At 36.6% G+C, this 27583-nt stretch overlaps 1 protein-coding gene across 1 annotated transcript; it reads right to left on the bottom strand.

The window, feature by feature from the left end:
• Positions 1-27120, bottom strand: LOC128985717 (kelch-like protein 38). The gene is made up of 4 exons (XM_054405526.1): positions 26558-27120; positions 24366-24487; positions 11170-11376; positions 1-414 (listed from the first exon to the last, which is right to left on the bottom strand). Exons 1-4 carry the CDS (start codon positions 26623-26625, stop codon positions 137-139), a joined length of 675 nt encoding a protein of 224 aa, XP_054261501.1. The 5' UTR covers positions 26626-27120; the 3' UTR covers positions 1-136.
• Positions 27121-27583: the final 463 nt, after the last annotated feature.

Here is a 27583-nt window from a genome sequence, read left to right as displayed (position 1 = left end):
TACAGTTTTAAAATAAAATTATATTTATAAACTGCTTTAATTCTAAGCATGAAGGGTTTTCCTCATTTGTGTCAGTGTTTGGTTCATTGATTTGTGTCAGTGATAATAATTGTTAGTGTTTTTGTTTCATACAAATTTAGTAATATTTAGGAAAGGAAAAGCAGCCAGCCGCTTGGTTGAGACAGAAGACAGAAGGCTCGTCCTCATCTGCCCGCTTGTGATGCCAAAGTGTTGTGAAAGTTCTTTTTTTGATACTGTACTCTTCTACGGATTGCACACCATCCTCCTCTCCAAAACTGTATATCGTCTTGTTGACCAGGCAAGCATTGTTCCCGGGAGTTTTAAACTCGCCTAGGAATTTCACTTTTACATCTTCAGTTTGAGGATCAAAACAATACAGTTTTGCTGTTATTCCTAAAAAAGAGAAAAGCTAATTTTAATTCAAACAATATCCAAAAAGTGTACAAAGAAATTAATTTAAGAGAGGTATAACAGAACCTCACTAGTTAAACATGTTCCAACGTTGTTAGCATTTTGTCGCTTCACTTCTCTGTTATTTTTTTCAATTAATATTTACTTCTTAATTAGTTCTCAAAGTACTCATGGCGGATAGTATTAAATACAGGTAACATGTCAATATGAATTTTATTCAATAAGTATGAGCAAAAAAAGTCAAAAGAATTATTAACAACTAGCCGACCCGTGCGAAGCATTCGTACTGTACCCTCCTCAAATCCCACAATTTAAGTACACAACATACAATACTGCGTAGTAAGTGCATCATTGATTTAGGTATGAGTCCTTACGTCAGGAATAGATGTGGGTGTACATTTTAGATTATTAACTTTTTCAAAACATAATTTTTAGTTATTTAAATATTTACATGTTAACAGGACATCTTTGAACACTATGTTTGAAGTGATGTTATGGTCAAATACGATTTTTTTAGTGTTGATCGCTTTTTTGCACATAGTTTTGAAAAAAAACATACACTTGACAACGCCACAAACAACTAACTGTATGAGTGAAAAAACCGGGGTCTGGCATGAACAATCCTTCCTTCGCTAGCGTCTGTCCATGTGCTTTGTTTATAGTTATGGCAAAGGTAACTTTGACATGAACTTCCTTCTTAGTCAGTTTGAAAGGATTGAGAACTATTGCGTGGTATGTGACAACAGTTTGACCGGAGTCAGCCAACTTCACCATGATGACTTAGTGTGGTTGCCCAAGTGAGCTACAACCAATCTTGGGGCCTGCTTAACGTTCAGGTTTCTGATCAAATCAAATCAAATAAAAAATTCTTTATTTATTTCATGCACATAGGTACACATAGTGTCAAACAATTACATTAAAAATACATCAGTCTCCGAACCTTAACTATTAAGATAATTTGTCCTGAAATATACTTTTAGTTCTTTTGTGAAAAAAGGTGGAAAAACTCATCCAAAGAATAAATTGGTTTGTTTATTATGAATTCTTTGAGTTTCTTCTTAAATTTTTCAATATTCTTTTCAGACTTTATATTTTTTGGTGAATACGTAAAGAATTTCTTTCCCGAATATGTTGGTTTTTCCTCGTAAAGTTTTAATCTATGATGATTTGGGATTATTTCATTTTTATGTCTTGTATTGTATTTGTGGCATATAGAAGACTTAGAACTTACTGCCTCATTTTTAGAAATTAGTATGCAGTCATAAATTTATTGTCCATAAACTGTGGGGATTTTAAAATTTACAAAGTGTTCCTCTTTGGCTGATTGATCATAATTTAGTTTAAGAATAATTTTTATGGCTCTTTTTTGTTCTTTTAAGATACTGTCCATATTTATTTTTCGTGTTGCTCCAAAAAGACACAATCCAAAACTTATGTGTGAGTGAATATATGAAAAATAGATATGACGTAGTGTCTCCGATCCACAGTATAACGACATTTTCCTAAGAGCATATATACCAGAGTTAACTTTTGTTAACACCCTACCTACATGATCATTCCAATCTAAATTTGCATCCACTGTTAAACCAAGGAAGCATGTACTTGTCTTCTCCTCAATCATCTGTGAATCTGACATAATAGTTAAATTCTCATTTTTACTTTCTCCGCCTATACCATAGTATATGGAGAAAGTATTGTTTTCGTCAAAATTTTCGAGTTTAAGTTTTGAGTGGATATATTCGTTTTGGGTCCCCCTGGACCCAATAAAAATGGTTTTCGAAGTGATGTCTGTGTGTGTGTGTGTGTGTGTGTGTGTCTGGATGTGTAGCCTACAGAGCTAGGGACTACACCTGTGGTCCGATTTCGATGAAATTTGGTATGTAGGTTCTAATCCATGGTATCTCCAGGCGTTTTTTTCATTTTTTTGAAATTTAGATTTTTAATGGGGATTTTCTCATAAAAACCCATAAAAAACCGGAAAAATTGAATATTTAAAAAAAATGGCCCGAACGATTTTGATAAAAATTTAGTATGTTGTAGCCCTTTAAATTCTGAACAAAATGGTAAAAAATCCCATTTCTGTAAAAATTACGGTTCAAAAGTTATTGTAAATTACGTTATTTTCCCATAAAAACCCCCATAAAATAACAAAAAATAGGATTTTAGAAAAAAATCCGGTTTTGATTTAACATAGTATGTTATGGTCCTTACAACTTTGATAGTTCTTTCATTTTTTGGAAATTTTGATTTTTAATGGGGATTTTCCCATAAAACCCCATAAAATAACGGAAAAATAGGATTTTCACTAAAATGGCCCTAACGATTTTGATAAAAATTTAGTATGTTATTGTCCTTTATAATCTGAACAAAATGGTACAAATCCCATTTTTGTAAAAATTACGGGTCAAAAGTTATTGTAAATTATGTTATTTTCCCATAAAATAACAGAAAAATCGGATTTTCCCAAAAATAGCCCGAATGATTTTGATAACATTTTTGTATGTTATAGTCTTTAAATTCTGAACAAAATTGTACAAATCCCATTTCCGTACATTTACTCTTACACATGATAAAGGCTGTTGGCAAGCTTATGGGAGAAAGTATGTGTCAGAATGCTGATACCGTTTGTTTTTATTTTGGGTAGTTTTAAATTGCATGAAGTTAGTTTTTAGTGCGTTTAGACACTACACAACACAACAAAACAAAACAAATTATGTTTTTTTAAGTAATCATTTAAATTTTCTAGCTCTACAAAAAATTTTATTTCCATTTGCTATATTACATAATATTGGTCCCTGTGGGACACCATATTTTACTAGTTCCAGGTCTGAAGCTATATTCGTTAATTTGTTATTCGGTGACAAATGTTTTACTTCTACATACTGATACCTATTTACCAGAAATGTATTATACCAATTTAGAGATATTTTTGAAATGCCAATATTCTTTAATTTTTCTATTAAAATTAGATGATTAACACTGTCAAATGCTCTTGAGAGGTCCATAAATATACCCGTTGTATGTTTGCCCTCGTCAACTGACTCTATTACTGATTCTATGAAGGATACTGCAGCACTAATAACAGATCTTCCTGACCTGAAACCGTGCTGTAAGTCATCAAATAAGTTATGTTGCTCTAGATATGATGTTAATTGTACAGAAACTATTTTCTCAAATATTTTGGAAACAGAAGGAAGCAGAGCTACGGGCCTATAATTAGAAACATTTTTAGGATAATCTTTTTTATGAATTGGAATTATTTTTGCTATTTTAAGTTGTGCCGGAAACAAGCCAGAAATGAAAGAAGAATTAATCAGGTGACATAAAACTTTGGTTAAGTATTGGCTTGCTCCCTTAAATACTGTAGTAGGAACTTCATCATAGCCACTTGAAAGCTTATTTTTCAAACTGCTAATGACTTTTTCCACCTCATGTTTATTTACAGGATTGAGTCTAAAACTTGGACTTAAGAATAAGCTCTTTTCTATTTCTTTCCTATATTCTGCTAGTAGTTATATTCTTAACAACATTTGTAAAATAGGTACCTATTAAACATATTTGAAACGTCCTTAGGATTAGTTATATCATTTAAGCCATCATTTAACACAAACTTTCTTATTGATCTATTATTCTTTCCAACTTCTGAATATGTTCCAAACAGTTTTTTTGACATTTGATGATTTATATTATTTGATCTTCATAAAAAGTTGTTTTAGCCTTTTTTTTTTAGAAAAAATTGTCTATGGCTGTTTTGGAATTTTCAGTTATTCTTGTTGGAAATGTGATAAAATATTTCATATTATGGCTTTTTAGAACATATTTTAATAAAGTTAACGAACCTGAAGGGCTTAATGAGTTTTAAAAGTCTAATGGATGCACAACAGAGAGTTTTACGTCACTTGGTAAAGAACCGAATCAGAACTGAGATTGAGATTATAATTTTTTATTTCGAACTGAATAGTATAGCCTATATAATCTGTAATGGCTTTCTGCTCCTCAACTATATATATCCATAACCTATTCTTCCATTGGCCTGTCCTTCTTGGATGTGGCAGTAGAGGTGTGTTGTGATTTGTTCCTAAAAAAACAACTGGCTATGGCAGACGAAAAGCTTTGTATTGTCTAACATGCTCACAAAAATTGCTTCTGGTAGCTGCAGCATGTGAGGCAGGCCTGTTTGGGTGTGTTTTGTCTAAGGAACTCTTGGCTAAGTGTGTCATTGAAGGTTTCCCACAGTTACGGTATTTTAGCGGGGGAGTAGAATATGCAGATGATTGCCAAAAGCCAGATGCCAGCTTAGTTGTGTTGGCATCTGGTGCCCGGCAGGCTTGAGCAGACCATTTTGGGTCTTTGACCACCAGTTGGATTTTCTTAAGCTTCCTGAAAGGAGTAGCAAAGTGTCCTATCTAATGTCTGAATGTCCTATAAAGACTTGGGGATCTAACGTGCAGAGTACTATTGTATTTCCCACAGATAATATCATTTGATATCGGTGATATTGAGGGTGAAATTTCGTTCAATGCATTTGGGGTTATTCTTGCGGGCGTCCCATTGATCGTTAGACTACAGGAAGTGTTCAGAGATTTTGCTACATTTCAAAACGTGATTTGCGTTGTGCTATAGTGGGTTCTAGTGAAGTTCCTGGAGTATACAGGTAATTCACCACTATCCCCGATAATGTTTACTATTGTTCAGTGATTTGATTTAGCGAATAACCCTCACTTTATTGTAAAAATCGTTCTTGACTGTAAAAATCTTTTATTGGGTCAAATCCATAGTTTGCAAATTAGCTCTTTTAATGATTGCGCAAGAAATTCAGCACAGTGTTAATTCAGTTTTCTTTTTAGCATATCAAATTTTCCAGGCTTTCTCGCTTTTTTCCATTGTAATATTTACGCTAACCCAAAATCAAATAGTGAGTATTTTATTTCAACCAAGTCATTAAATTTTTGTAGCACACGTTTACTTAAATTGCAAATAAAGTATTAACAGCAATTAAATTATCCAGCTGATCATAATGTAAACAAATATGTTCTTCATGAGGATAGCATGGGAACTTTAAAAGGCACTGGGACAGAGCCCAAGGGTCTTTTTCAAAAAGGTAAGGTCAGTTTGCAAATCTACACACCTAGATGAACATTTTGGTATATAACATGTGGGGTTAGATCTTAAAACAAAAAAGCCTTATTGTTTACAAAGTTTCATGTAGCGTATTAAGGCCTCGCTCCCCTCGTCGGCCATATTGAATTGATCCTCCATAAGCCCAATGCTAACGAATACCGGTACACCCTAATTTTATCGTTATTTTTCAACGGAAAATTACAAATGTGATATCGTTTGAAAGGTAATATAATCCTAAATGCAACTCGTGGACCAAATTGTAAAAATAGCAATTTATGTTTTTAAAAATAAACTAATATTTTTGGTCATGTTTAAGGCAAGTATGTATAGTAAAAAAAAAAAACATTACGAGTTTCATTGTGCTATTCATGCTATTCACATTAATTGTATTATTATTTTGTGTAATTAATAACTAAATGACGGCCAAATCGGCTCTATAACAAACAATGCATTGAAGCCCGTTTATAAACTTTAAAAAATTATATTAAAACAAAATTATTCTTTTGGTTAAGTTTTACTTTGCTCAAACAACAACAAATCATTTATAAATGACAATAACTAAATTACACATTACAAAAACACGTAATTTTGCACGGTACATTGTCAAATTAATGTATAGCCTACTTGTTTGAAAATTTGAAACAATCACGCCCCACAGTTTGGTTGTTCTTTTAGTAATTTGATACTTACAAGGCAAATAACACGTGGACTACGTTCCGGTTTTATGTTTGTGTGCAACATGTGTGGTTTTAAAGAAACTGTGTGGTCTGACCTTAATAACTAATCGTCATTGGACATCAACGCAGCAACGGTGACTGGTTCCAGGACGGGTGGAGGCTTTGCAAATTTAACAAAGTTTTAGGGGCCATGAACGTCCGGTGTATGGGGTTCAATACTTACGAAAAGTACAAACATGTTATCTCCAAAGTTTGGGAAAATTCTGCCCTTGCAAAATGAAGATTGTAGCAGAAGAAGAAGCAGTCCTCGCGTGACAGCGTAACGACGTGGACAAGGCGTGCCCTTGCTTACCGTGATGGCAGACGGGAGGTGGTCGAAGAGATGATACAGAACCAACTTCAACTCTGTATCTGGCGTGGTAAGTGTATTATTAGGTGGTGTTTGCGAATGCAATGATAACTTCTCGCCTGCGCTCGTTCGCCTCATTCTCCCGATATAAGACAGATTTAGATGTGTGGGCTTGTGACGGCTACCAAAAAGTAAATGTGTGACTGGCAAAATGTAATAAACAACAAATAATCAGTTCTCTACAAAATACCTTCCTCGATTATTATTATTGGTTAATATGGTATCTTTAAAATACCCCCATCGTATCAAACCTGCCGACTAAGCATATTTCCATTTGTCATAATTGATTTTCAATTAAATCTATTTAAATTTAAATAACATTAGATGTAACGAGTACCTAAGGAAAACTGCAATAAAACATAATATAGAGGGTGATTGGTACTCAGTGTGACAAATTTTTTGTGTGTAAGTAAATGAAGTGTGATGATACATATAACAGGTTCCAAGTCTAAAAATTAGCTTCCCAAAAAATTATTTTATGTTTTTTAAACTTAATACAGCAATTTATCAATTACCTGTATATGAATTTGAGTAGTTATTTATATAGATTTTCATTTTTAATGTACTGATGTAGTATTTACAGTAAAAAATGGAAATTTTTAGATGCCCCTTTTCAGTTTTTTATGTTAGCTGGATATTTTGTAATGCTTAATGATATCAGTTTGGTGGGTAATGTATCTTAAAGAAAATATCCCACCATTCTTCTTAACACTATTCTTCTTATACAGGGTGACTGCCGGGAACCGGACGAATTTGCAACAGCTGTTACATTGTTGCTACACATGCTAGGGAGATTGAGGTTATGTCATTGTTTTGAGTGAGCTTTACCATTTTGGTCACGATGGATCAGTGGTCAGTTCAGCATCGTGTTTTTGCATATGACATTTATTAAAATGACGAATCCGTTATCAAAACACAGCGTATCTTCTGACGCCACTTTAATATTGCGCGAAATGACACGGTTCCAAGCCGAAATACATTGCTAAGATGGGTGCTCAAGTTCAGAACAACAGGAACAGTATCAAAGAAAAAGCCACCCAGTCCAGCAAGAACAGTGAGAACACCAGACAACATCGCCACAGTGAGAACTGCTTTGATGAGGAGCCCGGGTCGCTCTGCACGAAGACACGCACAAGAGCTACGCATGGAGCGCGATTCTGTCAGAATAATTTTAAAATCAGATTTGAAATTTCATCCCTACAAAATACAGGTGGTACAGCAACTGAAAGAGACGGACAATGGACAAAGAGAAGATTTCGCAGTACGTATGCAGGTGTTGTTTACTGATAATCCTGAAGTAATGATGTTAATGAGCGACAAAGCTCACTTCCACTTAAACAGTTCAGTGAACAAACAAAACTTACGATATTGGGCTCCTGAAAATTCATGTAACTTTCATGAAAAACCAATCCACTCTCCAAAAATAACGGTTTGGTGTGCTGTAGGCCACTTTGGGATAATTGGTCCGTATTTTTTTGAGGAAAATGGAGTCACAGTGACAGTGAATTCTGCACGCTATGTTCACATGTTGGAAACATATCTCAAGCCACAACTTCGGAGGCAAAGAATAAACGTGAAAAATGTTTACTTCCAACAAGATGGGGCCACAGCGCATACTGCCGCTGCATCGATGCGAGTTGTAAAGAAGATGTTCCCTGGCAAGTTGATTTCACGTTTTGATGACGTGCCGTTGCCACCGAGGTCACCAGATTTGTCGCCCTGTGACTATTTCTTATGGGGGTATTTGAAAGCTCGTGTCATGTTCACAAACCACGAACATTATTGCAGCTAAAAGATGCAATCACCGAAGAGGTGAATTTGATTGGACAAGACATGTTGATGAGAGTGCGTAATGATTTTCTCCAGAGGTTGGAAACCTGTATCCAGGTTAACGGCCATCACATGCATGATATCATCTTTTAGAAATAAACCCAAACTAGGATAAAAGGTTCCATAAAACATATGTTTTTTGAAATGCTATGTTTTCACCAATATATATTCAACAATTAAATAATTTTACTATATAAAATAAGGTTGTACTATTCATTTAAAAAACGTCTGGTTCCCGGCAGTCACCCTGTATACATTTAAGAAGAAATGTGTGATTACACATTTTTAATAGTGTATGTGTTGTACTGTTTTATTCTGACAGTTATATCCTCCTGGAATTATGGAAATATTAAATTTACTTAAAGTGAAATTTCAGTAAAATATACATGCAGGCGATTTTTTAATTGTTAAACATGAAATTTTATTTTAAAAAGATTTTTTTCTTACACCTAGATAATAAAGACTATACAAATTAAATTTATGTCTTTGATTATTAGTAATGTTTTTAAAGTTTTAATTAGTGTTTGCATTATTCCTTACCGTACCTAAAAGTAAAAAAATTTATACTTTACTGTCAACGTAACTTTCAATCAGGTTCCCTTTTTAATATATGTGTACATGATTTTATCTATATAAATAAAATTAGAGTTTTGTCTGTACATTGCTCAGAATCATAAACTTTTAGGTTATTTTTACGTTTTAAACAAACCGAAACAAGTCTCATCTAAATTTCTGTCTGTCTTCGTGTCTGTTACGGCCTAAGAGCCATTTTACGCGGCCTTCTCCTGAAAAACTAGAGTACCTATCAAGATCCAAATAATTTTAATGTATTCACTGGATTGGCGAGATTGTCTTTAGCCATTAAAATATGGCGTCACTACTTTGTATATAAAACGACGGACGTTTAAAAACCCGACTTCGTGCAATTTTTGTCAAGTTTTCTCCCAATGTCCAATGTTCATCACTGAATCATCAATGAAATAACGAACAGCTGTACAGATCAATATTATTTTTTCTAGCTGTCACTGATATGTTTACATTAAAGGTTGTTTACAAATACCGCAAACATTTCCGATCACATTTTGAAAGCAAAATCCAAAACCAAGTGAGATTAAAAACTATTTTCCTTACATAAAGGATTTTATTAATCGCAAGTTCAATAATGTGTAAAATGAAATAGAGATTCTATGTGTATAAAATTGCTCTGAAGCTTCGATAACCGGGAAAAAGACCTTGAAACAGTGATGTATAGGGCTGGGAAACTTACGTTTATTAAATTGACGGCGTTTCAATGGCGGTTGTGTAAAGCGTAAAGTGAAAAATCATAACTGCAGAGGGTGATTGTAACAGAGGTTTACGGATGATGCTAAACTCGCTTTTCCAATGTGCCACTTTCGGTTTCTACTGACCCCGGTTGCTACAATCGCTAGACCATACAGCCAATAGGCCAATAAGACTGTATCTTGGGTACATAGCCTACCCAATTATTCATAACAACCTATTCGACGACGATCCTTGATACCGGTACTTTTCCCTAGAATACATGGCCTAGGTACCTACTTAGGAAATCAAATTAAAAACTTAAAAAAAAAACACAACATTGTGTGATTTTGTTCACATTTCCTTCTACAGTAATATTAGCTACATATACCAAACATCGTTAAGAGAATATGTCATATTCTAAATAACAAAAAGCTGTTTGGATGAGATTGTTTGGTTCAAACTGTCACCAAAGTTTTTATATATGTTTTGCTTTTTCTTTATATGTCATAATATTAGGTTTAGATATAATAGTTTTGCCAGCACGTCTGAAAATATGCAAACCAACTGCTGTTCTTTATATAATAAGGTTTCTACTTACTACTCCTATAAGATCCCCGTGCGTAGAACGGGCACACAGCTAGTATGTATATACAATTTGTTGCATTAAAATAACAATTTGAATTAGGTATAGATTGAGTTTAACAAATGATTTTCCCACACACATATAACAAAAACGTACAGTATGTTAGGAAATTCCTGAGTAGTTTGTTTATACTGTGAGTTAATGAATAACACTTGCACCTTACAGAAATTGTCAAAAATAATCGTATAATATAGGTCCTTGGACATTCTACATGCCTCTTGAGTACTGGCATGTTACAGGTTCAAATTAAATTGATTGTAAGTGGATCTAGTAATGGTATATTTCACTACTAGTCACGAAATAGGACTTTTAATCACACTAAAGCTGTTAAAAATATAGACTATATTTCATAGTCTGGTATTTTTTATAATATAAGTAAACACAGCCCTGTAGTCAAGTTGATTTGCGCCATTCCTTTACTAGTAGTGGAATTTACGAGTAAAATTTGGTAAAATATTAAAGCTATAGGAGAATTGAGAATCAGTGATGCAGAATGCATACACAACACGGACCAAGGCGACCTCTGTCGCTTTGTCTCTCAGTTCAGTGGGTTCCCGCCACCCTCCCTTGCGGAGCGAACTATTTTTGTTGTGACTCAACTTTGTGGAGGATTCTAGTTCAATCCGATACTGTCGCTGTGGAGCGCGCTGGCGTCGCCTACAAACTTGCCGTTAGGGGGAGCGTGCCCTTAATAATATAGATTAGTCTGATATCCTGGCCTCTAGGGTTTAAATGGCAAAGAAATTCAAGGATTGAAATTTAGTAAATTTAGTAACAAAACATTACTAGACTACCTATGATGTAGATAAGTGTGTTGTCACTCATGGCTGTTGCCACTGCCATGTTGTCAGGCAGACTAATCCTGGCCACCGACTCCCAACTGCAGATAGCCTGGCGGTAGCAGTAGATCTGAGGTCCAAACAGGTATATATCCTCTCTATAGACACAACAGGGAGCTGAATAGAGGGTTGTGGGCAGTGGTGCACATGTCTCCCAGCATTCTGTATCAGAGATAACCAATATTCCAAAGACGCACAATGTTATAGGTTACACTCATTAGTACACTTTAGTGGGAATAAAATATCATTACCACCCATCTCCCACAGGGTCCATACTGGGTGGCTGAAAAGTAACTTGCACCTCTCCTTAATTTTTTAACTATTTGAGATATTTGAAATTGGTTTGCGGCAACCGATATAAGAAGCTACAATAATGATGATTATTTTGAAAATGTTGTCCTTTAGTGGGGTAAATGGCACCCTAAAACTGATAGAGATTGCTGATAACAACAATTATGGGAAGTTGGGTATTTTCCAAAAATTTTTACTAGCCACTTTTTTTACGCCCTCATCCCCACAATGCTTTTACGAATACAATGCTTTTTAAGGCTTATTAAACGAAATTTTGCGTTGCCATTTTGTTATTAGTGGTCCCATTTTTATTTCCTTTATGCAATTGTTTGGTTTTATCAAGACCTGTAAAATGATACCAATCTCAAATACACTTTCCATTTGAAATTTTTAGCTAACGCGTACCCCAGTGGCCGATTCAGCTTTAGATTGGAGGGGGGACGAGATTAGAGCTGAAGACCCCCCCCCTCCACATCGTCATTGTCTCCCGCGGTCACGGCAAAACCCTAAATAACCCCCACATCATCATTGTCTTCCGCTCCACGATCGCGGCTAAATCATGAAACACTCCCGTGGTCCTGTAGATATTATCGTCGTTGTCCGCGTTTGCGGCTAAATTCTGATCATCTCCCACTCCCACAGTCACGGTAACGTCATCATCATTTTTGCCGATCGTGACCAAATTTTGTCCATTTCCCGCAGTCGTATGAACACCATCATTGTCTCCGGTGGTCACGGCTAAACCCTGAATAATTACCGCAGTAACTAACACCATCATCGTCTTCCGTGACTGCGGCAAAATTATGAACATCTCCCTCGATCTTGTAGACATTGACATTATTATCGATTATCGTCGTCTTCCACGTTTGCGGCTAAATTCTAATAATCTCCTGCGGCCATGAAGACATCATCCTTGTTTACCACGGTAACGGAAACGTCATCAACATCTTCCACAATCGCGTTACAATTCTGATCATTTGCAGCGGCAGTGTAGGCTATGTCTTTGTCTCCCGCAGTAGCCAAATACTGAATAACCCGCGCAATGAAACATCAGCATCGTCTATCTCGATCGTGGCAAAATATTGTTCATTTCAGTCTGGACATTAGAGGACTTGCTACAAAAGAAGAACAGACTACACCATATTCTCAATGACACAAAACCAAGCATTCTAGTTTTGACTGAACACGTACTGAAAAAACAGAACTACAAGCTACAAAAATTCCCAGCTACTCTTTAATCACCAACTTTAGTAGGGAAGAACATAAACTTGGAGGTGTAGCAATATATTCCAAGGAAACCCTTGCTGATACAGTATCAGCTATTGACATATCGAACACATGCCAGGAGCTAATTTTTGAAGCAGCAATGATTCGCATGCAGACAAATCTGTGCCTGCTGAAATCACACCAAGAAGACACCTCCCAAAGATTTGTAATGAAAAGAAGCCTAAACAACACGGGTCACCTCCATCTACAAAATTGGGAACATGTTTACTCTTCACCCAATCTTGAAACCTCCTACAACAAATTTCATAATATTCTTCAAACAGCACTGGATTATACATGCCCATTAAAGAAAACTAAAATTAGTACAAACAAAAAACATATTAAGTACTACGATCCTGAAGCAAAATACCTTAAAGCCTTAAAGAGAACTTTTTGAAAGCTCTGCAAAAGTTTGAGTTAACAAACAGAAATGAAGACAAAGTAGAAATGATTAATAGAAAAAGGATATACAACATGAAGATGAAACTAAGAAACCTAAAAATGTCCTCAACAGCTAGCTTCATGGAACAAGCTGACCAACAAACCAAAAGCGCTATGGCAAGTAATAAACAAGGAAAGGAAAGGAAAATGTGAAGAGAAAACCCTTACAGAATCTATATATATAAAATCCAATGTATGTTTGTTTGTTTGTTTGTCCTTTATGGACTCCGAAACCGCCAGACAGATTGTAGTGAAACTTTCAGGCATTATTAAGCATTATTCAAGGATGGTTTGTGTAAAGTTTCGTGCAGATCTGTCAAAAGGGCTCCGCCCCAGTGGCTCTGGAGTTTCGCATGTTAACCTTATGAGTACTCATATTTAAATGGAATTAAAGAATCTTAACAGCTTGTTCAACTAAACAATTTGATTCAGTGATGTTCAATAGCATTAAAAAGTGAATAGGTTTACCAACAGGGTGCAGCACTATTATTTTTTTAAATTTATGACAACTGCTAATTTGCAACCAAAAGGTGAGTGAGCGTAGCGAACGAACTTCAACCAGGACGTGATTGAGCCATGCAAACGAGCTCATCTTGAAAATGAACGAGCATTTGACATAAAACCACATTAGGACAGGACAACGTCTGTCGGGCCAGCTAGTTAGAAATAAATGGCAAACTCACAAATGACACAAAAGAAATGGCCAAACACTTCAACACATTCTTCTCAAATATAGCAGAAAATACCCTTAACCAAAACAGAGCAATCGTTATAGACCCTGAAACAGTGCTGAATGGAGAGGAACCAGTCTGTACAATACACCTTACCTTAACTTCAACATCCTATGAAGAAGTTAAAACGATAATAAACTCCCTAAAAACCAAAACATTAAGTGGAATAGATGAGTTTTCCTCTATGATGATAAGCACTGCTCTCAAGAACTCATCTCTCCTCTGGTTAATCTTACAAATAAATCATTTAAAGAAGGCAAATTCCCATCTGCCATAAAAGTCAGTAAAATATACCCCCGACGTAGCAAACCTGCCGACTAAGAGAATTTCCATTTGACCGAAGTGATATTCTATTAAATCTATTTATATAACATTATGTTTAACAAGTACCTAGGTTTGCTGCTACAATGAAACTAATAAAGTGTGTTTTGTAGTAAAATATTAATAGCTTAGTATAAAATAAATAAAATTGCCAATTTTAATCAAAATATATATTAACAAGCAAAATACAAAATTTTTCTCCACAAGAATAACATGGGAAATTTTAATTTACAATTTTTTTGGATTTTCTCCGTTACCAATTACGGTAACGGCTGCCACTAATAAGCTGCAAACTGAGGAACCATTAACCTTTTTAATACTTTAATACTTTTTCTTTGAAATGGCGACCATACAAAGTAGGTATTTTAAGCCAAGTATGAATGGAGTTATGTATGGAGTATGATGAGTGACGCGATCTTGTAGTCTTGTTAGTGACTAAGGCCGACATATTCCTTAGACACAGCTGTTAATTAATAGCCCATACAGCTAATGGCGACTAAGGGACCTACAGTTTATAGTGGAATCCGAACCACATTTCTTCCTTGGTATATATACGAATTGGTCTAATTATCAGGATAGTACTGCGGATAGTCGTAGTACTCACCCGTGCGGACGTTGATCCACACAAGGGAGTATCACATCCACAGTGCATGCCTATAAATATCCACAATTTATAAAATTTGTTATAAGATACCTGACCACCTGAGAGACCTGACTGGCAACAAGCTACGCCAGGAGTTAAAGAAGTGGCTAATCGCAAGACCATCCTACTAAATAAAGGATTTTTATGAAAATTATGGAAATTAACACGTACAATTCACTATTGTATTGACATTGACACTATTGTAATTCTTAACAAATGAACAATTTTTTTTTTTTTAGGGTGAGGAAGGAAAATGCTTTTACGCACACAGGTAGCCAGCCTGTAGTGTGAGACTCCTGAATTTATCAGACTACTCACTAAAAAACCCCCTCTGCTATGTTGGACACAGACCTGGAATTGTTTGTCACATTACTTCAAGTCAGGCCAACATGTGACCTAAGCCCACAGGGCTCGCACCGTTTTCTGGCATTATTTATTTATTTAATTTTTTTTTTTGACCTACACCGCATCCCGGTCGAGGTCGAGCTTCTTGGCGCGGAGAACACCCTGGATGTAAAGTGACACACAGGTCCAATTGTCCTCACCCACCATCATCTTCGGTATGACCGTGTCCACCGACAGCAGTCCTACGAACTGTTGAGCCTCCAGGCGGGGCCTTTCCCAATGCTGGCAGTGGATGAAACGAAGAAAGTGTGTTCCACGTCATCGGGAATGCCTGGGCGGTATATGCAATCGGGTGACACGGCTTTGCCCATCCTGAACAAGTACAACACTTTTTCCGGTGTTGTACGACCGGAAAAAGCCGTAACCCGTCAGAAATTGGGTGAGGTAGAAGTTCACCTCTCCGCACTGCCGATTAACCCAAGGTTGGACCTGTTGTATCAGTCGCCTGGTTCAGAGCCCCCTTGTCTCCTGTTCCCAGCTCTCCTGCCACAGCTGGAAGGTCCGGGTGCGTTCTTCAATTCTTGCCTGGTCCTCACCACGGCGCTGATAAATTGCCTTCCTCTCCGCCGCCAAAAGTTTGACGGGGATGACTCCAGCAACCAACAGGACGGCGGGTTCGGACACTGTTCGATAGGCAGATGCTACCCTTAGTGCTGCCTGACGCTGCACTCGGGCGAGCCGCATCCTATATATCTCCTTATTGAGAGCGTCTGCCCAGACTTCCGCACCGTACAGGAGCACGGACTGGACCGCAGACATCAACAGCCTTCTGCGACTGGACCGCGGACCTCCGTCATTGGCCATTAACCGACTAAGGGAAGAAACCATTTTAGCGGCCTTGTCCGCCGTACGGGTGATCTGGTCTCGCCAGCTGAGCTTCCTGTCCACCATGACCCCAAGGTACTTTGCGGCATGAGTGGTTTGGACTTCAACGTTCCCCACCATCAACAATAGGATGGTGTCAATCCTCTTTTTAGTCAGAATCACAATCTCAGTTTTGCTCAGAGCGAGTGAGAGACCATGTTATGCCATCCATGCGTTAATGGTGCGCATGACTCGATTTAGTTTCAGCTGGGCAAGCTCAATGCTACGTGCAGCTATTAAAGCCGCAACGTCATCTGCATACCCAACTAGGACAGTTTCCTCAGGCATCTCGGATCTCAAGAGGCTGTCGTAGGCGACGTTCCAGAGGTCCGGGCCCAGTATGGATCCTTGAGCAGCACCAGAAGTTACATCCATCGTCCTGGAGCCTTCTGTAGTGTCATAAATGTTGAGGCGGTACCGGAGGTAGTCCTCTATCATGCGCATGAGGTATGCCGGGACGTGGAAAGTGTTCTCCAGAGCGTCCAGCATATCGCACCATCTTGCAGAATTAAATGCGTTTTGCACATCAAGTGTTACAAGCAGCACAACCCGACGAGAATAGTTGTTAAACTCCTCAGCTCTCATTACGGCTCGCTTTACTTCCTCAATAGCGTCAACATATATATAAGTCTATATATATATATATATATATACATATATAAAAATTTGAACGAATGGTGTTTTTGGCCTCTGGGGATATCAAAATGAAAAAGTAAATCGGTCCCGAGTCTAGGTCTTACCGTGCCACCTACGGTAATAGCTACTTCCCTATAGGGAAATTCGCTAATAGCTACTTCCCTATAGGGAAATTCACTAAAAATAATAGTGCTGCACCCTGTCGGTAAACCTATTCACTTTTAAATGCTATTGAACATCACAGAATCAAATTGTTTAGTTGAACCAGCTGTTAAGATTCTTTAATTCCATTTAAATATGAGTACTCATAAGGTTAACATGCGAAACTCCAGAGCCACTGGGGCAGAGCCCTTTTGACGGATCTGCACCAAACTTCACACAAACCATCCTTGAATAATGCTTAATAATGCCTGAAAGTTTCATTACAATCTGTCAAGTGGTTTCGGAGTCCATAAAGGACAAACATACATACAAACAAACATACAAACAAACATACATACAAACATACATACAAACAAACATACATACAAACATACATACAAACAAACATACATTGGAATTTATATACAGTGTTTTTAAAATTGTCTCCCCCCCCTATTTATTTTTTTTATTTTTTAAAATAATGAAATATCGTTTGGGGAGTGATAGTAACATAACGTGAAGTTTCTTTTGACATAGTTAAAATTTTTGAATTCCCCCCCTAAATGGGGGGTAAGGGGGTAACTCAAAATTTTTAAATGTAAACCCCTAGCTTGTGACACCTCATTTGAAAGAGCATTAAAAAACTAGGTAAATGGTGAAAACTAGAAATTTCTATCTAATTTCTAACCGGAATTACAGCCAAAAACGCTCAAAATACGATATTTTTGGGAAACTCAAAAATGTAATTATTGCATACACCCTTTGAGTGATCCCTCATTTGAAAGATAAATAAAAATCAGGCCAATGATAAGGATTAATAATTTCTAACAGGTAATTAGATGGTTTTTTATGATTTTTACAAACAAACTAACCTTAAGTGCGAAATAACAGTAGCGATGTTGTGTTCACCAAATAAATTCACAGCAAATGTTCAAACTGAAGTCCTCCTACTTCCTGACAGTAAAATAAACGAGACGTGAACTCTTCCCTCACGTTATGGAATGTTTCCTCAGTGATTTTTCTGCAGGCTTCAACAATCCTGTGTCTCAAGTCTTCAATATTCTGTAAGGGAGTTTTATAAATTGTCGATTTAATAAACCCCCATAGAAAAAAATCCAAAGGTGTTAGATCGGGGGACCGTGCTGGCCATTCTATCCGGCCACGCCTGCCAATCCACTGACCATTCAGTTGTGTATTTAGAAATGCTCGGACCTGTCGATGAAAATGAGGGGGAGCGCCATCCTGCTGGAAGTGAACAATATCTTCATCAAACTCATGTGGATGTTGTGCAATAACTTCCACTATGGCTGGAAAAACCGACTCTTGAAGCATTTGCAAATAATGTTCTCCATTGAGGTTGCCATCGATGAAAAATGGTCCTAGGATATGATTACCCAACATCCCAGCCCATACATTTAATTTTTCTGGGTACTGCGTTGAGGATTCTCGGTAAACATGGGGGTTTGCAGTATCCCAGTATCTGCAGTTATGTTTATTGACAGTTCCATTAACAAAAAAAGTGCATTCGTCTGAAAAAGCTACATTATACACGAAATGTGGATTAGCTTTGATTAGTTCTTCCATTTCTTCGCAAAATTGAAGTCGACGGTCTGGATCATCGCCGTTTAATGCATGGACAAGTTTAAATTTATAAGCGTGAAATTTATTTTTCTTTAAAATATTTCGAACTGTTTGATGGGATAAGTCACACAGTGTAGCAACTGATCGAGTCGACTGCTGAGGATCCTCTACAAATTCTGCCACAACTTCAAATTGTGTTTCTTCGTCTAAAGATGTTCGGCCTGATTTTGGAGCATTAGCTACGGATCCAGTTCGTCTGAACTTGCCAATTAGTTCCCTCAAATATTTTCGACACACTGGTCGATCAGGATGTGCTTCGTTGAATCTCCTTTCTGTCTCGTGGTAGTTTTCATTCGAGGCACCAAAAGTTAAAACCATTTCCACCTTATCGTCTTTGCTTCGAGCCATTATTAAAAATTTCTAATAAACTTTTAACAAAAAACTAACTATTGAATAAAGAAACTAAATTAAAAAACCTGACTAACTAAATAGCAACAAACTAACAATTAATTATTAACCTTAGAGAATTTTAATGAACAAAAAAGTCTTTACAGTTATCAAATAGTTACATAATTGTTATTATTAAATAGAAATTGAATTTATGCTGCAGTACTGACCTAGACCTGTCTGTAACAGCTCATTGACAGAATGAGTTGAGGAAACCCATGCCAGGGCAAACAGGGAAAACCGGCTGAGCAAAGGTCATCTAATGAAACAAACTCATGTTCACGAAAATTTCTTATTGTAATAACCTTAATTTTTTAGTTTGTACTTGCTCTGTTGTGGATAACCAATACATTTCATTTTCACTTTTTTTCAAAAGATGTTATTTTGCACTTTTGCAATAATAAAGAAATAAAAGATTTTATTAAAATAATAATTTATTAGCTGTAGAAATTTTTGGCTGTAGGAAGTAACAGTTTTTTAATTTAATAACATAAGCCTGATTTTTATTGCTCTTTCAAATGAGGGGTCACTCAAAGGGTGTATGCAATAATTACAATTTTGAGTTTCCCAAAAATATTGTAATTTTGAGCGTTTTTGGCTGTAATTCCGGTTAGAAATTAGATAGAAATTTCTAGTTTTCACCATTTACCTAGTTTTTTAATGCTCTTTCAAATGAGGTGTCACAAGCTAGGGGTTTACATTTAAAAATTTTGAGTTACCCCCCTTACCCCCCATTTAGGGGGGGAATTCAAAAATTTTAACTATGTCAAAAGAAACTTCACGTTATGTTACTATCACTCCCCAAACGATATTTCATTATTTTAAAAAATAAAAAAAATAAATAGGGGGGAGGAGACATTTTTTACACACTGTATATAGATTACTCTAGCAATAAATTATGAAAATGTAAACAAACATCTGATAAACCTTTTATGTGCTCCTAACCAACTACGACTTTTATGCCCTACTTAAAATGGCCCATAAAACTATTTAAGGACATAGTCTGACATTTAACACGTTCGCTACTGAGCGTCGCATATATGCGACGCCGCAGTCATTGCCACAGACCGAGGTATACGTTTGAATCTTACACATAGACCGGCTGTCACTTCGATAACAGTACACACAGACCACGGGCGAAAACCTGTAAAACAGTGATCATTTACATTGTAATACGCTACAATCGTGTTTGTAAATAAATTATTCTTGTTTATTTGTATTTTTTATAACCTTTTGTAATGTCGCATATTTGCGACGCCCGGTCTACAGCGAAGACAATAATGAAAATTATCATAGTTTTCTTGAAATAGACTAAACGTCGCATATATGCGACAGTTCATTTTTTTGTGTTTTAAGGTGAAAGTAAGTAAATAAATAAACAGATTATTCAAGGACAGTTTATAACTGAACAAATATAAAAGCTACATAGGATAATGCAGCATACATACTGCATACATACATACAGTGATGCAGAAAAGTAAAGACCAGTTTTTCCAACTATTATATGACGTCACCAATCATCATACCCACAGACCAAGCGACACAGTTGTGCGTCACACATCTCTGTAGACCACTGCAGGGAATTCAATGCCTTCAAATAGACCACTACAAAGATATAAGCATTTTAATAACATTAGAACCCCGACGCAAATATGCGTCGGCAGTCTATTTTAATGTGACTAGCCGACGCATATATGAGACGGCAGTCTATGGGTGGAAACCGGTCGTCGCATATGTGCGTCGCTGGTCTATGTGAATGGAAAATTTCGTACTATTGCAGTAGCGAACGTGTTAAGGACAATTCCTGTACATTTCATGGCCAGTAAAAAATTAAGTACAATGGTTGGTAGACACCCTGAATAGAATATATAATACTAGGTGAAACCCGTCAAAATCAACGGTTACTTTCGAGGCCTACGCTAGTTCATCTAACTGCGATAAATTGAGTGCAATTATACATATTTTGAGCATTTAGCATTGTTAAGAGATTAATAAGTGTAAAAACAATAATGATATTAATTGCGTTAGTTACCAAATATGGTTGATCATCCATTGAATAAAATATTTCCCATACCGTACGTCATTGGGGTTGTTAGTATACTATCTGGTATCTCTCTATATCTGGTATCCGCCTTTATGATTTTATTTGAAAAAAATCTGTTTGTTGGGAAGACACGTTCTAACTTCAAAGGGAGATATATCCGTTACTGTGTAAGTTTGATTTTTTCTTCGTCAAGTCGGGCGACGTGTCAGTTTCATATCGTACTTCTGTGCCCATGAATAACCCTATTGCACAGTTTTGAGAAATTGGTTGTGGGGTTACTGTTAAAGCTGGAATTCCTTGACATGGGGGATGTCTGTTAGTTGTCTCAGCCTTATCAGTTACATAAAGTTGTTAATATAAACTCTCTACAAAATGTTAGGTGTAGTGGAATATACTTGAAGTGAAGTTGGCTTTTATTCTTAAACTGTTAGGGGCATTCACATTTATATGGTCGTGCAGCTTCATTGGCAAAAAATAATGTGAATGACATAGTAATGTGGCATTTTCAAAAAGCAAAAAATAATGTAAGTTCGCTGTTACGTAAATATTGAAGTTTACATGCATTGTCAATCAACATATCTTATAAAGGATGATGTGATCTAGTTTTAAAGGAATATGACCTTTCTGTCACGATAGTAGCTGCTGCTTAAATAGTATTTACTCATTGGCCCATTTTTACAGCTAAAATGTTTTGTCTTATTTTCAATAATTTTTACCAACCCAGTGGGCCACGGTCCGTAATATAGGCCACTGCAAATAATTTGTCAAGGTAGGTACCATTTTAGGTATGGTTTCTGTGTTTGGATGTTATTAGAAACGGTAAGAGCACAATAAAATTCTTCTGCAGATGAATTTTCTGTTGGAGAAATATAAGCCGAATCATCATAAATGTCACAATGCGAGTTTGAGCATTTTGTAACCATATTATAATGGGTAAGTTACATAGATTTTTTAGGCTGCTGCTCAGTGCACTTTAAGAATATATATTTTAGAGATAAATAAATGGTTTATGTTGCTGAGTAGCGCTTGTAAATATGCACAACCCTTTTCGTTAGTCTAATAACATTCAAAGGCTCTCTAAGTGTTCTTATTTGTATACATATCTACTGTCCGCGAGAGTAAAGAAGTACCCTGAGCTTCGGCCTATTCGTAGTTTGAAGGCGTTACGCTTGAACGTTTTGCGCGACAATCACTGTAGAGCCGTCTTCACGCTGCTCTGCTAGTTTTAAGGCTTAATTTTTGTATTTAATATCTGTATGATTTTATAAATCTATGTCATAATATTTTTTTGCATAGTCATACAATTGAAGGAAACCCATTTTCTAGTGTTACTAAGGCAAATTAATAACCTTTCTACTTTATGATTTTTGTTTAGTTAAATGTAACAATACCAACTAAATACAATACAATAAAATCCTTTTTAAATCCGAGTTTGAAAGCATTAATCCCAAATAATTAGTTGATCCATGAATATACTTATGGTGAATGCATATTACCGGTACATATAAGTACACGAGTTCAGCAGTTTCAATAACATTCATCGCAAACAACTTATTATTAAAGTTATTAATCCTATTACCATAAACCTAAGCAAAAAATCAAGAAAACAAGCAAAATCCCTTCCTTTGACCCAATGTCTACGACAATCACGCGGTTTGACGTGTTCATATCAGGTAACACGCCATTGACGTCTATACTTTGCCAAAATTTCTGGAACGTTAAATTACTGTCCATCCAAGTTTCGTCCAGATAGAAAATTTTCCTTTTTTTTGTCCCCTTAGCTTTCTCATCCCTCGCAAATACTGAAACCTCCAATTAACGATGTCAGGCCTTTCAATCAAACATTTTCTTTTAGGACAAAATTTCTTCCTCTTGAACCCCATATATTTTAAGAGACACCGAAGTGCCCATTCGCTCCATTTAAAATGAATTCTTTCTCTCAAAACAGGTAATAGTTTTTTACATGTATGGACAATTTTTTTGTTCTTGTAAAAATCGCGTATTACATCTACAATTACACGCCTATCAAAGATATATATTTGTACTTAATATTGGTCAGCCTACTTGCGTTTTTCCTTGGTGTACAGAGTTTTTCATCCGGAGTTTGTTTGCCGGCTTTTCTAATTCGTTTATTAGTTTTTTCTGGCACTTAACAATAGTTTGCGGCACGTTCTGTTGCCTTTTCTATCGGCATTGATAAGTTTTTGTCTTTACATTCGTTGTCACAACACTCGATCACCCGTCTAATTAAATCTCTCTCTCCACTATGTACTAGTATAGTAGCACCACGTTTTCTTAAATCCATAGCTACAAGGACCGTCCAAAACAAAACAGAACTCACTACGCGAACACACGAGACTGCAATGAATCAAATGACGTGACCACATGATGATAATCCACTTACCAAAAACAAAGATATGAGTAATTATGTTTACAACAGTTGTTTACAGACAGACATCGAGGTGAGGCGCCCAGATGCTTAGCGCCTGTAAATAGTGTGCGATACCCTCCAAACATAGCTGCGTATCGCTCTGGCTCAAGGGACTTCTTTACTCTCGCGGACAGTATATTATGTTTTCACTAAGCTGAATGAATACATCGAAGTAACCTCTCTCATCATCATGATCATATTTCTACATAAATATTGTAAAATGTTTTATCCAGTTGCTGAAAACTACTATAAATTTAACAAAATATGGACACGGCTCAAATGGGCACCGTGCCCTTCTGCACTTGTATTATTTTGCATTACATTGCAAATACTTCTTTTGGACAATTCAGTAACTCCCAATAAATGTGTGTTGTTTAAAACACAATTTTAAAATTAACAGCTGTTTTATTAAAAAGTATTATCCACATCGCCAAAATGTAAACAAATCTGTGGAGGGATCTTTAAAGGCTTCTGGGGCAGAGCCCTAAGCGAATTTACTTTGTTTTTCTTTTGATATCTCATCTACAGACCAAGACCTTTCTTTGGACACCTCTATCAAGTTTCTACGCCCAGCCGTTCTCTCAAATTAGTGGAGATAAAGTTTTCAATTTAATATTTAGATTCCCCCATGTTAATCTTATGGGAGAAAACCCAACTTTGATGGAAGATCCTGCCCAAACTAATAAAGATATGAAAAAACTAAAAAAAACTTTGCAAAACTGCAGACCAGGGCCATTGTTTTGACATTTTAACCATCAAAATCGGTCAAAAAATGAGGGAGGAGTTCTGTTTACAAAAATCGGCTTAGCGTAATTTATATATAGATAATCCAGCTTATAATACTAGATGGACCTCAATATCTCGAAACTGAAAGGGAAAGGGTAAAAATTCAAGACACAAGGTACTCACTGGATACCAAGTTGTACTTTGCAACTGAATCTAACATGACTCTATGTCGACCGACTCCTCCAATCACAAACAGATCGTTGTTGACAAACACAGCTGAGTGGTGGCGGCGAGGAGAAGGCAAACTGCAACAGATAATGCGTGACAACTAACTGAAGCTAATTATTGTAACAATATTGCAGCCATTCACAGATCTCTTTTAACTAAATTATATTAACTCACCATGGTAATGCTAATGTAATATTAGGTTGCATCAAAAATAAAAGATTTTCTAGAAAAAAAGCTTTTTTATTTGTTTGTTTTTGGTCATAAAACTGGACCTATTTGCAAATGAATATTCCATTCACCCATTTCTTGTGTCCCAAAAATATTTACGCACGTAGGCGAGTGGAAGGAGACAGCGAAATGCACGATGTTAGGAATCTTAGGCAACATCTAGCTAAAATGCCTGCTTTGCTCTCAATTTTAGACAAATCATGTTAAGCCTAATTTAAATAAACAGCACAGTTTTTACAGAAGAACAAACTAGCTAAGGTATCTGTTCTTCAAAGGGTAATTCACACATAGATGAAGATGTTAAAACTTAAATTATCACCAGAGGAACAATCTTAACCGATCATTCCTATTAGCCCAGTCAATGAAAACAATAAAGCAGATCTATGGAATAATAATTTTTCTCTTAAGCATTCTCTTCCCGTTGCGAAGCACGGGTATGGTGGCTAGTCAGTATTTTTTTTTTTTTTTTTGTCCTAGGACGCTAAGCATGAGCCTGGGATTGTTTTTCACATTACTTCAGGCTAGACCTAGGGGTTGCGGCATTATCACTACTGGCATTGTAATAGGCATGAGTTTGAATTAAGTTAGTCCTTTTATAGAGAATCTGCCATATTATATATATCATAGGGAATACGCTATTACCGCAGGTCTCGCAATAACTCGAGCAAACATCATCCTATTTCGATTATCTTACGGATTTAATCATTACCGTAAATTTATTTACACATATAAAGAAATATGCTTATTTTATAAACATATCCTATACTCTAATACGAGCTATATGTCTATTTGTCTTTTTGTCTGTAGGCCTAATATATAGCGGAAGGAATTTGACAAAATTTTAAAATTAGGGACATAAAGCTCTAAATTGTGATTGGTGCCACTACCTCAGGAAAATTGGTATTTCGCTACACAACTCATTTGATAATTTAGAAATTTAACATTGGCCTTAGGCCTGCCATACACGTTCCGTCCCGGCCTCAAGGCCTGGCCTTGAGGCCGGAACTGCACAGTTTGGCCGGAGTCGTGACCTCCCCACACACGCTCAGTCCGGAACTGCACAGTTTGGAGTTTTTCAACTCTTTTAAACGCACTTCTTAAATCATTTATTTGTTTAACCACAGTGTCCTTTGTGGCTTTTGGGTCCGCCTTCTTCACAAAATCCAATAATTGTTGATAGGCTGCTTCCCCCATTTCCCTGTTATGGTACTCTTTACTTTTAATTTTCCAGATGCATTCGTGACCTCGGTATTTCTCAATGAATTCCAGTGTGAAGTCTCTTGACCAGGTAGACATGATTAATGTGGAGTACTAACGAAATCACTACACAACACTACAGCGCCAAAATCCAAAAACTATACCAACAAAACAACAAACAACACAACTCCGATTATGTTTTCACCAGTAGTTGACTCACAATGAAGAAAGGATGCGAATGCGATACTGTAATGCTTAAAATTTATAGGGGGAGGGGGAAGCGCAGCACTGTCTTGGACTGCGGGATTCGCCATACACGTTCAAATCGGACTCAAGGCCGGGCCTGGACGGACGTGTTTCACATCCGGCCGTCCGGCCAACGATCTGCCTGAAGGAATCGACATACAGGTTCAGTTTTTCCTTCAGTCCAGGACTGTACAGTCCGGGACTGAAGGAAAACCGGAACGTGTATGGTAGGCCTAATTTATAGGGGGCCTAATCCATTAAAAATTGGGCCTAAATCCATTGGCGACTTAGCGGGGATCGAACCCGGGACCTCACGGACTTAAGTCCCGCGTTCTAACCACTACGCCAGCTCGCTCCCCCAGGCTCGTCAGTAATAAAATAAAACAAATTGCAACACGATAGTATACATAGTATTCTACTTATGATCAATTAGGCCTAAGTTAAACACTGCAATTTTTAGGTTTGGAGGGAGGTACCTTTTACCTCTTCTTTCTTCGCCACAATCCTCAGATCGGGGAGTCGTCAAAAATTTTTCCTTCTTCATCCTCTTGACAGCCTTTCAGCTAGCCCAATGTAAATGTGTATAAGTGTGCTCTTGTATGTATTCCTTTGTTGAGTAATATGGTTTGTTTATAAGGCAATTTTTTAGTGGTTTTACAAAAATGTGGTATGATGTGAAATATTTTAAATTTTTTCTGGCAGAAGATTTATGTATTTAGATCCTGTGTATGTTGGGGTGTTACTGAACATGTTTAGTCTGTGTTGTGGCAGGTTAATATTGTTTTTGTGTCTGGTGTTGTAATTATGATATTGTGACCGGAGTGTTAGATTGGATTTTTTAGCTAGGATAATGGTTTCTAGGATGATATATTGTGAGAAATCAGTGGGGATTTTGAGCTGGATGAATAGGGGTCTACAATGTTCCAGATAGTGTGTCCTGCATATTGATTGTAGTACTTTCTTTTGTAGTATAAGTAGTTTGTCCATATTGTTTGCAGATGATGATCCCCATGTTGCAATTCTATAACTCAGACGAGAAGCAAAAAGTGAGAAGTAGGCTATTCTGGAGGTTTCTTCACCGGTTATGGTTTGATGCCAGTGTGCAGAGGCCAGTTTTTACACAGGTGTTCAATGTGTTGCTGCCAGGACAAATTTTTATCAACAATTATTCCCAGGAATTTAGTGGTTTCCTGCGTTGCGATATTGAGGTTGGTCCAGTCGCTTTCATCTTTTAGGTTATTGCTTGGTTTAAAATTAATATGTGTAGTTTTACTGGTATTAAGTTTTAGATTTAGGTTGTTGCATATTGTTGTTGCTTGTTCTACTGCTGCGGTTATGAGTTGCTGGTTGTTTTTATCCCTATCTGTAGGTATTATTGTGAAAGTAGTATCATCCATAGTAGTAGTATCATCTGCAAATAAAATTACATTTGAATTCTATTGATAATTTTCCCGGTACATCATTTATGTATATGAAGAAAAAAAGTGGGCCAAGTATAGAGC

Source organism: Macrosteles quadrilineatus, unplaced genomic scaffold, assembly GCF_028750875.1.
Source record: "Macrosteles quadrilineatus isolate MER2022 unplaced genomic scaffold, UCM_ALF_1.0 Scaffold_2__2_contigs__length_208266976, whole genome shotgun sequence".
Taxonomy (NCBI): domain Eukaryota; kingdom Metazoa; phylum Arthropoda; class Insecta; order Hemiptera; family Cicadellidae; genus Macrosteles; species Macrosteles quadrilineatus.
This window is presented reverse-complemented; position numbering and strand designations above follow the sequence as displayed.

Excerpts from the sequence above, each read along its gene's own strand:
- LOC128985717 (XM_054405526.1), bottom strand. The coding sequence starts at position 26,625 with ATGAAGAAGGAAAAATTTTTGACGACTCCCCGATCTGAGGATTGTGGC. Across the intron at positions 11,377-24,365 it reads AAAGTACAACTTGGTATCCA|AATGCTGGGAGACATGTGCA; the intron begins GTGAGTACCTTG and ends TCTCTGATACAG. Across the intron at positions 415-11,169 it reads CACACTTATCTACATCATAG|GAATAACAGCAAAACTGTAT; the intron begins GTAGTCTAGTAA and ends TCTCTTTTTTAG.